This window comes from Oncorhynchus clarkii, chromosome 13 (genome assembly GCF_045791955.1).
Source record: "Oncorhynchus clarkii lewisi isolate Uvic-CL-2024 chromosome 13, UVic_Ocla_1.0, whole genome shotgun sequence".
In the NCBI taxonomy this organism is placed as follows: Eukaryota; Metazoa; Chordata; class Actinopteri; order Salmoniformes; family Salmonidae; genus Oncorhynchus; species Oncorhynchus clarkii.
This window is the reverse complement of record NC_092159.1, coordinates 38,041,125-38,055,158: the sequence shown is the minus strand read 5'-3', so window position 1 is coordinate 38,055,158 and position 14,034 is coordinate 38,041,125. Positions and strand designations below refer to the sequence as shown.

General features: G+C 41.1%; 1 protein-coding gene across 1 annotated transcript in view; it reads left to right on the top strand.

The window, feature by feature from the left end:
- Nucleotides 1-14,034, top strand: part of LOC139364646 (synaptic vesicle membrane protein VAT-1 homolog) — a 41,881-nt gene that overhangs the window by 23,756 nt on the left and 4,091 nt on the right. The window contains exons 3-5 of the mRNA XM_071101570.1: nucleotides 5,340-5,510; nucleotides 8,440-8,529; nucleotides 10,513-10,754. Coding sequence (XP_070957671.1) covers nucleotides 5,340-5,510; nucleotides 8,440-8,529; nucleotides 10,513-10,754 — 503 coding nt within the window. The remainder of the gene's footprint in view (nucleotides 1-5,339; nucleotides 5,511-8,439; nucleotides 8,530-10,512; nucleotides 10,755-14,034) is intronic.

Genomic DNA, 14,034 nt, shown 5'->3' with positions numbered 1-14,034 from the left:
AATGATACCCTCTTCCCTACACAGTGCACTACTTTTGACCAAAGCCATATTGGCCCTGGTCAAAGTTAGTGCACCACGTAGGTGTCATTTGGGACGCCGACCTTCCCTCTTTTTCCTTGCCAGGCTTGAACACAGTGAGAAATGTCTATTGAGTTCCCATAGGCTCAAGGTCTCCTCAGAGCAGAGCCAGGAGGGAATTGGTCCCGTTCTTGATTCTTTTCTTTGTAAGAGTCAAAGGGGAGAGGAGGTCTGCCTGTAAGACTTAGCAACCAGCGACTACAATAGATTGAAATATAACCTCTCCTTGGTTACTTTTGTCTCTGTCTACTCAAGCTTATGGTGTGTGAGTGAGTGTGACCAAGGCAGTAGACCACAACTCCATCTCAACATGTTGCTGATGATAACCACAGTCAACCACGGCAGTTTAAATATGCTTGAGACGGGCGTCTGTTTGAATGTAAATGTCTGTGTTGTGAAAGCTCTGTTTGCGTTGCTCAATTGGCTCTGGCCTCAGATAAGACGCGGCCTTTACTTGGTCAGGCATGAGTGACCTTTATGGGTCATGTTCAGTTCACGTGCTCCATCCAGTCAGCCTCCCTCTGTCCTCTTTGTCCTCTCTGCCCCACAGTAACCTATTGAGACCAGGCTTAAGACACACACAGTGACACACACAGTGACACACACACACACACACACACACACACATACAGTATGTTCAGAAACAGCGAATCATACACACACCGATACTACATCATTCAGCCATGCTGATGTAAGTTACACCTACAGAAAGCAATGCTCTCACACAGCTGCCACTTTGTCTACAAAGGTCATCACAGACAATACATTGTTCGTCGTTTCAAAGATGTATTCCCATATGCGAAGGTTTTGCTTCAACTGGCACAGTTACGAAACAATGTATTCTTGTTTTCTTGACCCCGTGTCACACATTGCTCCCATAGCCAAAACAAATACCCCAAATTACCCTAGATTCTTAGTCAGGTCATCTTGCATGGAGCTAAAGTCAACCAGTGTCATTTCACGTACAATGGCCACTTTCTGTAGTTGTGGATGTTTGTGTGTCTCTACGTCTTTGTGTGGGTGTTCCTTTCTGCCCAGGGCGGCGGGTAGGAGGTAATGTGATGTGTGTTTAATGCTCTCCTTACTTACTCCTGAGCCACACACACACACAGCCAGCCTCTTATTGACTGACCTGGCCTGTCACAGTAAACAAAACAAATCACATTTCCCTGCAATAGAATGGATGTACATAATGGCATTTATGGGTGCCTCAAGACATATTTATATCAGCTGAGTTGAATCGAGTTGGAGGTGTCTCCCTGAGTGAGTATCTCTTGAGGTAATGGCTAGTGAAGCTTGGATAGAAGTTATTTGGTATTGTACTTCCTCCCCATAGATACTCTGCTTAGAGAAACAGCTAGGTAGAAAACTACGGGATACATACACAAGTCTTAACCACCCTATCCTCGCTCTGCTTTATTGGCATGAATGGGTGGTCGCCACGGTCGCCAAAGCAATGTATATATTAGTATTACACACTGTATTACACACAATGTATATACTAGTATTACACACAATGTATATATTAGAATTACACACTGTATTACACACAATGTATATATTAGTATTAGACACTGTATTACACACAATGTATATATTAGTATTACACGCTGTATTACACACAATGTATATATTAGTATTACACACTGTATTACACACAATGTATATATTAGTATTACACGCTGTATTACACACAATGTATATACTAGTATTACACACTGTATTACACACAATGTATATATTAGTATTACACACTGTATTACACACAATGTATATATTATTATTACACACTGTACTACACACAATGTATATATTAGTATTACACACTGTATTACACACAATGTATATATTAGTATTACACACTGTACTACACACAATGTATATACTAGTATTACACACTGTATTACACACAATGTATATATTAGTATTACACACTGTATTACACACAATGTATATATTATTATTACACACTGTACTACACACAATGTATATATTAGTATTACACACTGTATTACACACAATGTATATATTAGTATTACACACTGTACTACACACAATGTATATATTATTATTACACACTGTATTACACACAATGTATATCTTGGTATTACACACAATGCATATGTTAGTATTACACACTGTATTACACACAATGTATATGTTAGTATTACACACTGTAGTACACACAATATATATATTAGTATTACACACTGTATTACACACTGTTTTACACACAATGTATATATTAATATTACACACTGTATTACACACTGTATTACACACAATGTATATATTAGTATTACACACTGTATTACACACAATGTATATATTAGTATTACACACTGTATTACACACAATGTATATATTAGTATTACACACTGTATTACACACAATGTATATATTAGTATTACACACACAATGTATATATTAGTATTACACACTGTATTACACACAATGTATATATTAGTATTACACACTGTATTACACACAATGTATATATTAGTATTACACACTGTACTACACACAATGTATATATTAGTATTACACACTGTACTACACACAATGTATATATTAGTATTACACGCTGTATTACACACAATGTATATACTAGTATTACACACTGTATTACACACAATGTATATACTAGTATTACACACTGTATTACACACAATGTATATACTAGTATTACACACTGTATTACACACAATGTATATATTAGTATTACACACTGTATTACACACAATGTATATATTAGTATTACACACTGTATTACACACAATGTATATATTAGTATTACACACTGTACTACACACAATGTATATATTAGTATTACACACTGTACTACACACAATGTATATATTAGTATTACACGCTGTATTACACACAATGTATATACTAGTATTACACACAATGTATATACTAGTATTACACGCTGTATTACACACAATGTATATATTAGTATTACACACTGTATTACACACTGTATTACACACAATGTATATATTAGTATTACACAGTATTACACACAATGTATATATTAGTATTACACACTGTATTACACACAATGTATATATTAGTATAACACACTGTATTACACACATTGTATATACTAGTATTACACACAATGTATATATTAGTATTACACACTGTATTACACACAATGTATATACTAGTATTACACACTGTATTACACACAATGTATATATTAGTATTACACACTGTATTACACACAATGTATATATTAGTATTACACACTGTATTACACACAATGTATATATTAGTATTACACACTGTATTACACACAATGTATATATTAGTATTACACACTGTATTACACACATTGTATATACTAGTATTACACACAATGTATATATTAGTATTACACACTGTATTACACAAAATGTATATACTATTATTACACACTGTATTACACACAATGTATATATTAGTATTACACACTGTATTACACACAATGTATATATTAGTATTGCACACTGTATTACACACAATGTATATATTAGTATTACACACTGTATTACACACAATGTATATATTAGTATTACACACTGTATTACACACAATGTATATATTAGTATTACACACACAATGTATATATTAGTATTACACACTGTATTACACACAATGTATATATTAGTATTACACACTGTATTACACACAATGTATATATTAGTATTACACACTGTACTACACACAATGTATATATTAGTATTACACACTGTACTACACACAATGTATATATTAGTATTACACGCTGTATTACACACAATGTATATACTAGTATTACACACTGTATTACACACAATGTATATACTAGTATTACACACTGTATTACACACAATGTATATACTAGTATTACACACTGTATTACACACAATGTATATATTAGTATTACACACTGTATTACACACAATGTATATATTAGTATTACACACTGTATTACACACAATGTATATATTAGTATTACACACTGTACTACACACAATGTATATATTAGTATTACACACTGTACTACACACAATGTATATATTAGTATTACACGCTGTATTACACACAATGTATATACTAGTATTACACACAATGTATATACTAGTATTACACGCTGTATTACACACAATGTATATATTAGTATTACACACTGTATTACACACTGTATTACACACAATGTATATATTAGTATTACACAGTATTACACACAATGTATATATTAGTATTACACACTGTATTACACACAATGTATATATTAGTATAACACACTGTATTACACACATTGTATATACTAGTATTACACACAATGTATATATTAGTATTACACACTGTATTACACACAATGTATATACTAGTATTACACACTGTATTACACACAATGTATATATTAGTATTACACACTGTATTACACACAATGTATATATTAGTATTACACACTGTATTACACACAATGTATATATTAGTATTACACACTGTATTACACACAATGTATATATTAGTATTACACACTGTATTACACACATTGTATATACTAGTATTACACACAATGTATATATTAGTATTACACACTGTATTACACAAAATGTATATACTATTATTACACACTGTATTACACACAATGTATATATTAGTATTACACACTGTATTACACAAAATGTATATACTATTATTACACACTGTATTACACACAATGTATATATTAGTATTACACACTGTATTACACACAATGTATATATTAGTATTGCACACTGTATTACACACAATGTATATATTAGTATTACACACTGTATTACACACAATGTATATATTAGTATTACACACTGTATTACACACAATGTATATATTAGTATTACACACTGTATTACACACAATGTATATATTAGTATTACACACTGTACTACACACAATGTATATATTAGTATTACACACTGTATTACACACAATGTATATATTAGTATTACACACTGTACTACACACAATGTATATATTAGTATTACACACTGTATTACACACAATGTATATATTAGTATTACACACTGTATTACACTGTAAATGAACAATATGTTTGAGCAACAATAATAATATATAAACAAAAAGCAACAATTAAGAAATGTAATCTATTGGGTTTATGGGTTTATGTGTATGACATGTTGGGAGCTTTTGTCTCTGTTATACTATAACAGGGCAGGACGTATAACCTACAGCAACATCTATCATCTCTACGTTTTCTCTTAACAACCTCTCTCTCTCTCTAGGTGGGGTGGGCATCGCGGCCACCCAGCTGTGCCAGACAGTGAAGGATGTGACCGTGTTCGGGACGGCGTCGGCCAGTAAGCACGAGACCATCAGCCAGGGCGGAGTCACGCACTGCATTGACTACCGTACACGGGACTACGTGGAGGAGGTCCGCAAGATCAGCCCCAAAGGTGAGAGGTCAGGGGTCATCTGACCTATCTTACTGCACTGAGATGGGCTGCGTTTCAAATGAAACCCCAATGCCTACAGTGAGTGGGGAAAGTATTTGATCCCCTGCTGATTTTGTACGTTTGCCCACTGACAAAGAAATTATCAGTCTATAATTTTAATGGTAGGTTTATTTGAACAGTGAGAGACAGAATAACAACAAAAAAATCTAGAAAAAACGCATGTCAAAAATGTTATAAATTGATTTGCATTTTAATGAGGGAAATAAGTATATGTATTTGACCCACTCTCAATCAGAAAGATTTCTGGCTCCCAGGTGTCTTTTATACAGGTAACGAGCTGAGATTTAGGAGCACACTCTTAAAAGGAGTGCTCCTAATCTCAGTTTGTTACCTGTATAAAAGTCACCTGTCCACAGAAGCAATCAATCAATCAGATTCCAAACTCTCCACCTTGGCTCAATAATTTTGCACGCCCAATTTTTCAGTTTTTGATTTGTTAAAAAAGTTTGAAATATCCAATAAATGTCGTTCCACTTCATGATTGTGTCCCACTTGTTGTTGATTCTTCACAAAAAAATACAGTTTTATATCTTTATGTTTGAAGCCTGAAATGTGGCAAAAGGTCGCAAAGTTCAAGGGGGCCGAATACTTTCGCAAGGCACTGTATACATGCCCGTCTGAAGTTTGCCAATGAACATCTGAATGATTCAGAGGACAACTGGGTTAAAGTGTTGTGGTCAGATGAGACCAAAATGGAGCTCTTTGGCATCAACTAGACTCGCTGTGTTTGGAGGAGGAGGAATGCTGCCTATGACCCCAAGAACACCATCCCCACTGTCAAACATGGAGGTGGAAACATTATGCTTTGGGGGTGTTTTTCTGCTAAGGGGACAGGGCAACTTTTACCGCATCAAAGGGACGATGGACGGGTCCATGTACCGTCAAATCTTGGGTGAGAACCTCCTTCCCTTAGCCAGGGCATTGAAAATGGGTCGTGGAGGGTATTCCAGCATGACAATGACCCAAAACACACGGTCAAGGCAACAAAGGAGTGGCTCAAGAAGAAGCACATTCAGGTCCTGGAGTGGCCTAGCCAGTCTCCAGACCTTAATCCCATAGACAATCTGTGGAGGGAGCTGAAGGTTCGAGTTGCCAAACGTCAGCCTCAAAACCTTAATGACTTGGAGAAGATCTGCAAAGAGGAGTGGGACAAAATCCCTCCTGAGATATGTGCAAACCTGGTGGCCGTCTACAAGAAACGTCTGACCTCTGATTGCCAACAAGGGTTTTTCCACCAAGTACTAAGTCATGTTTTGCAGAGGGGCCAAATACTTATTTCCCTCATTAAAATGCAAATCAATTTATAACAATTTTGACATGCGTTTTTCTAGATTTTTTTGTTGTTATTCTGTCTCTCACTGTTCAAATAAACCTACCATTAAAATTATAGACTGATCATTTCTTTGTCAGTGGGCAAACGTACAAAATCAGCAGGGGATCAAATACTTTTTTCCCTCACTGTATATAGTGCACCTTATGGGCCCTAGTCGAAAGTAGTTCACTACATAGGGAATAGGGCGCCATTTAGGACACAAGCATGGTGTGACCCATAATTTCCACAATATGATCCATGAGATACTTATACTGAGATGGCTAATGGGCCCTGGGTCATGCAGCCATTGGTCCTAAGGAATACTCTGTAGTTGCAATGTTGTGTTCGTAAAATTGTGTTCCATTTGCAGATAACAAACTGCTAGATGTTTCCATTTCGCTGTGTCACGACTCTCAGCCCTGATAGCTGGGGTGCATTTGAGACGGTCGGAGGTGTAATAGGCACTAGACAGAAAAGTGTTTTTCCACTCAGACAAAGTATTTGAGAAGCCTGTGACTCAGTGTGGATCACATCCCCCAACGTATCCCCAAGGCCAGGGCACATAAGATTCGTACCACTTTCTGCCTTAGGAGACATTCAATTCATCGCTCATCACCGAAACAGAACGTCCTCCAATTCCTCACTCTTTACTCACTTACCTCTGGTTACATAGAAGCAGGGTGGAGGATTTTATACCAGAAGCTCACTTGGTAGTACCCCTCCCAGCAGCAGAGAGAGTGAGAGAGAGACAGAGACAGAGACAGAGAGAGAGACAGAGACAGAGACAGAGACAGAGACAGAGACAGAGACAGAGAGAGAGAGAGAGAGAGAGAGAGAGAGAGAGAGAGAGAGAGAGAGAGAGAGAGAGAGAGAGAGACACAGACAGAGACACAGACAGAGACAGAGACACAGAGAGAGAGAGAGAGAGACACAGACAGAGACAGAGAGAGAGAGAGAGAGACACAGACAGAGACAGAGACAGAGACAGAGAGGTGTGTGACTGACATTTTGGACAGAAGAACATGTCAAATTAGTCTGTGTGACTGTGGCTAAGTTAGGGCAGGGTCCTCCTGAAAGCCTTGTGAATCAATGGGCCTATCAGCTAATGGACCGAGGAGAGGAGAGGAGAGGAGAGGAGGACTAACCCACTTTAAGGAGACCCACATTCACTGAAAAAAAACATAATTGGGAAAGATCGAGGCAGCATGAGCAAATATATATAATACGTTGCTTTAGTTGGTTATTTATTCTCTCCAAGAAATCACTACCTGGGAATGGAAGTCCAACAGTCTAGGATGGGATGATGTTTATTCCTTGTCTTATCAGTGACATTAAAATGAGTAGAATTCCAGCGTTCTCTCCCCCTCCCGTCGTTTGGCATATGTATGAACTGCTCTGCAAAAACATAGCAACGCCTGCCTTCCTCCCTCTACACCACCGGCATTCTAATACGATACCAACCAAGCAACATTGAGCTGTACTGACTACCTCTCGCTGTCTTTCCCCCTCTCCTCTCCTCTCCTCTCCTCTCCTCTCCTCTCCTCTCCTCTCCTCCAGGGCTGGATATTGTGCTGGATCCTCTGGGAGGCTCAGACACCCACAAGGCGTACAACCTGCTGAAGCCCATGGGCAAGCTCATCACCTACGGTGAGACAGGAAGGACAAAAGACCTCAATTATACTTTGCTTTATTTCCACACATATCAATACCAGTGGTTTAGAACACAAATAGCACAGTGTGCACAAAACACACACAAAGGGTTGTGAATTATTAGGCCCTTCCTGGGTGCACTGCTTCCCTACAGGGGTCCATGTCCTCAGTGTGTGTGTGTGTGTGTGTGTGTGTGTGTGTGTGTGTGTGTGTGTGTGTGTGTGTGTGTGTGTGTGTGTGTGTGTGTGTGTGTGTGTGTGTGGTCTGTGGGAAGGCCTCTGTAGTCTCGCTCTGTGATGATGCCAGTTTGCAGCGGGCATGGCATGCATGGGACAGTGGGCTGGGGAGGCATGCCTGGAGAACAGGGCCTTGCCTTCTGCATGTTGCAAAGAAGACTAACCAACTACCCAGCATGGTGGTCCCACCCTGATCCATTCACCCACTCAACCCTTCTCTACCCCCCCACCCCAACACTCCCCCTCCCTCCTTGCTGCTCCTCTACCAGTTTATCAGAAGTATGCATGGCGGGACAATGGGCGTTCTATCCACACGGAACCTGGAATGTCTGAATGTAGCAGACTGAAAACCTCTCCAGCTCCCCCTCCTCTCTCTAAGCACGCTTTTGTGTCCCATCCACGGGAGAGAGGGAGATCGTGAAAGAGAGAGGATGAGACAGAGCGAGAAAGAGAGAGAGAGGAGGGCAGAGAGGGTTATGAGAACAGAGATTGAGAGAGAAAAGGGGATGTGTGGAAAGTGAGGCTGGGAGGGAGGACAGCGAGAGGGAACTGGAAAGAGACTGAGAGCATAAAGGAAGAGAGGCAGAACGGGGGAAAGAAAAGAGGAAGAGAGGAGGGAGTGGGTGGGTGGGTGGGTGAGTGAGTGGTTGAGGATTGTAGGCTATGTGGTACCTGCCAGGACCTCAGCCTGGCTATAGAACTGTCCATCGGGAAAATGGCACTGAAAATGGGACATACTGAAAAGATCATGTTTAAAGAGAGATAAAAGAGGGGGACCCGGTGAAAACAAAGTTGAGGGCAGAGAGGGTAAGGCCAGAGCAAGGGAGGTAGAGGGAGAAAGAGGGAGTTGGGGTAGATAATGAGACTGAAGTGGACTGGGGAACAATGGCTGATCAGTCAATCAATTATACACAGACCCAAACTGACCCTACACTGAGAATAAAACCGACACAAGGACCCCTGCCCCATTCACACACACACACACACACACACACACACACACACACATACACACCCGTTTTTAACGCATTTTAACACCCTTTAACACCCGTTTTAACGCCCTTTAACACCCGTTTTAACACCCTTTAACACCCGTTTTAACACCCTTTAACACCCGTTTTAACACCCTTTAACACCCGTTTTAACGCCCTTTAACACCCGTTTTAACACCCTTTAACACCCGTTTTAACGCCCTTTAACACCCGTTTTAACGCCCTTTAACACCCGCTTTAACGCCCTTTAACACCCGTTTTAACACCCTTTAACACCCGTTTTAACGCCCTTTAACACCCGTTTTAACGCCCTTTAACACCCGTTTTAACACCCTTTAACACCCGTTTTAACACCCTTTAACACCCGTTTTAACACCCTTTAACACCCGTTTTAACGCCCTTTAACACCCGTTTTAACGCCCTTTAACACCTGTTTTAACACCCTTTAACACCCGTTTTAAAGCCCTTTAACACCTGTTTTAACACCCTTTAACACCCGTTTTAAAGCCCTTTAACACCTGTTTTAACACCCTTTAACACCCCCGTTTTAACACCCTTTAACACCTGTTTTAACACCCTTTAACACCCGTTTTAACGCCCTTTAACACCTGTTTTAACACCCTTTAACACCCGTTTTAACACCTGTTTTAACACCCTTTAACACCCGTTTTAATGCCCTTTAACGCCCGTTTTAACACCCTTTAACACCCGTTTTAACACCCTTTGACCCTTTGTGCTCTCTCCCCTTGCAGGTGCAGCTAACATGCTAGCAGGCCAGAAGAAGAACCTTCTGGCGGTGGCTAAGACCTGGTACCACCAGTTCTCCATCCACACGCTCAGCCTGATCCAGAACAACAAGTCAGTGTGTGGCTTCCACCTGGGCTACCTGGACGGAGAGGTGGAGGTCATCCTGCAGGCCATGACCACCATCCTGGACCTCTATAGGCAGGGCAAGATCAAACCACGCATCGACTCCACCTATCACCTCGAACAGGTGGGTGTGTGTGGGTTTGTGTGGGTTTGTGTTCTTGCGTGTTTGTGTGTGTGTATGGTTGGGCGTGGCTCTATGAGACCGGATGAGATTAGGCACGTGTCTGTGAATAAAAGTCTCTCCCTCCATCAGATGTCCCTTTGAGTGAAAGACAGAATCAGATTGACAGAAAGAGGGATAGAGGGAGGGTGAGAGAAGGGGAGAGAGGGGGAAGAAAGAGGGGGCTGATATGTTTGGGCCAGTCAATGGTTAAGGCCTGTGAAACTGTCCAGAGAGAAGTGTTTCTCTCTGTCTCTCTCTCTCTCTCTCTCTCTCTCTCGGTCTCTCTCTCTCTCTCTCTCTCGGTCTCTCTCGCTCTTTCGGTCTCTCTCTCGTTCTCTCTCTCTCGGTCTCTCTCTCGGTCTCTCTCTCTGTCTGTCTCTCTCTCTGTCTCTGTACTCTCTGTTCTCTCTCTTACTCCGCCTCACACCCTCTCTTTCTCTCTGTGTATCTTTTTCTCATTTTCTCTCCTGTTGCCATGGTAACCCTCGTTGGTCTGCCAGGGCTTCTGTCTTAGGGAGGGGCCCCGGGTATGACAGCGAGAGACCGAATGGGATGAAGGAGTGGAGGGCGGAAGAGGGTAGATGAGAGAAGGATAGAGAAATGAGGTGGATAGAGTTCAAGGAAAGATGATCGCAACAGGAAGTGGCATGTAGTAATAGCTGTTACAATTCCTCTTGGTGTAAATTATATTACATATCATCAGCATAAAACAGCTCTTAAACTTGAATTAATAAGATGGTCAATCGATTCAGGTGACCTGGGGGACCCAGACACCACACCCTAACTCCATCTATCACCCCCCCCCCCAACCCCTCCTCTCTGACCTATCCTGTCCCGCTCCATGTCTGCACTATTAATCAACGAACATGTTAACACAGCATGTGTAAGAGCCTGGTGCCTCATATTGAGCAACTCCGTCAGGGCTTTGTACTGTAGAGCAAATCAAATCAAACTGTATTAGTCACATGCGCCGAATACAACAGGTGTAGTAGACCTTACAGTGAAATGCTGAATACAACAGGTGTAGTAGACCTTACAGTGAAATGCTGAATACAACAGGTGTAGTAGACCTTACAGTGAAATGCTGAATACAACAGGTGTAGTAGACCTTACAGTGAAATGCTGAATACAACAGGTGTAGTAGACCTTACAGTGAAATGCTGAATACAACAGGTGTAGTAGACCTTACAGTGAAATGCTGAATACAACAGGTGTAGTAGACCTTACAGTGAAATGCTTACTTACGAGCCCCTAACCGACAGTGCAGTTTCAAAAAATATGGATGAGAATAAGAGATAAAAGTAACAAGTCATTAAAGAGGAGCGGTGAAAAAAATAACAAAATATAGAGGGTGGTGCCGGTACATCAGCTCTGATGTCTAGAGGGTCTTACCGTTCTCAGACAGACAGTGCTTCTAGTTGTGATTATTAGTGCATACACTGCAGGGAGGTAGGGAGCCACTCGCTGTGAGAACACTCAGAGTTAGACGGCAGAGGCAGACTTTCAGAGAGAGAGAGAGAGAGGAGCAGTGAGTGACTGAAGGCTTCAGTAATTGGGCTGGTTGTGGTTTCACTCACACAAGCTACACTTACAAATCCCTGGCGTCCCCGCCCCTGATCACCACACCTCCGTCGTCTCAGTCCTCTCCTCCTCCTCCTCCTCCACCACCTCTTCCTCCTCCCCTTCATAGGTTTTTCACTAAAGGGATGCTCCAGAGCTTTTGTATAATATCAGCCAGTCTCACGGTCGTTGGTTGAATTAATGGATCAAGGCGCAGTGTTGCATAGAGTTCCGTGTTTATTGGATGAAACTGATGTTTATTGGAGAAAACCGCAAAACGAAACGTGAAACTAACGTAGTGCTCGCAGGCAACTAGACATAGACACGATCCCACAAAAACCCAGTGGGAAAAGGCTGCCTAAATATGAACCCCAATCGGAGCCAACGATAGACAGCTGCCTCTGATTGGGAACCATACCAGGCCAACATAGAAATGAAAAAACTAGACTACCCACCCTAGTCACACCCTGACCTAACCAGAATAGAGAATAAAAAGGATCTCTAAGGTCAGGGCGTGACAGCCAGTAGTTTTGAAAGTAGTGTCAAAATAGGTCCCCGGAAATGGTGCACAATGGTGTACTACCATTTATCATGGTATGTTACGTCCTGAAAAAGAAAAAGATATATATTTTAAAATATATATATATATATATACTGTATATAGAGAGAGAGAGCATTTTTGGGCAATTCGTACAATATGTTACACATTTGTAAGTGCTTAAGATCCCGGACTGTCCATCTGAATATCACCTCTCTCTCCTTAACTCCGACATGACTCCCCCTCTTCCATGCCTGTGTTTGTGTGTTTGTGTGTGTGTGTGTGTGTGTGTGTGTGTGTGTGTGTGTGTGTGTGTCTCAGGGCCAAGCTTTGACAAGGCTTTGGGTTGCTAGGAGATGGCCCTCTGTTGCCGTGGTATTGGTCGTTCGGTGGTCTGCCTGCCTGCCTGTGCGGGCTGGCGTGGGTGGGGGGTAGAAGGGAGGGGTGGAGAGTAGAGGAGGCTGGTAGGATGATCTATAAGAGGATGGGCTCATTGTAATGGCTGGAATGGATTAAATGAAACGGTATCAAACACATCAAAACCATGTTGGACTCCGTTCCATGAATTCCATTCCAGCCATTACACAGAGCCCGTCCTCCTATTGATCTTCCCACCAGCCTCCTCTGATGGAGAGACAGACGCAGACATTAGGCAGAGACGAGCGGGTCGGTATAGGTTGGGGCTGGCCTGCCTAGGATCCGCCCCTTTGCCACTATGATTGACAAGTAGGCAGGACAGGAAGAAACCTATGGGTCAATCAACCCTGGCTGTGGCACAACCCTGGGGACCGGCCTCTGACGTGACACTGTGACAGGCACCTAGAAACCAGTCAGTCGATAATGGTAATGTGACATGATCAATACATTGTCCAGCTCTCAATGAGACCCCTACGTGTTATATACATAGACAGTGTTAAACTGAAGTATTTCCAAATGAAAATAAATGTTGAATTTAGCAATGCATTTGAATGTTTAAACACAGAATACTGATTCATAATTCCACCCAGTTTTTCTTCGTTCTTTCTCTCGGTCTACACGATTCTCCATCTAAAGCTTTTGCTCTTGCTTTCTGTCCGTCAAGCACTGACTCAGGCTCACGTTTACGCCACCTCTCCCTCTCCATCTTTCTCCCTCTCTCTCAGT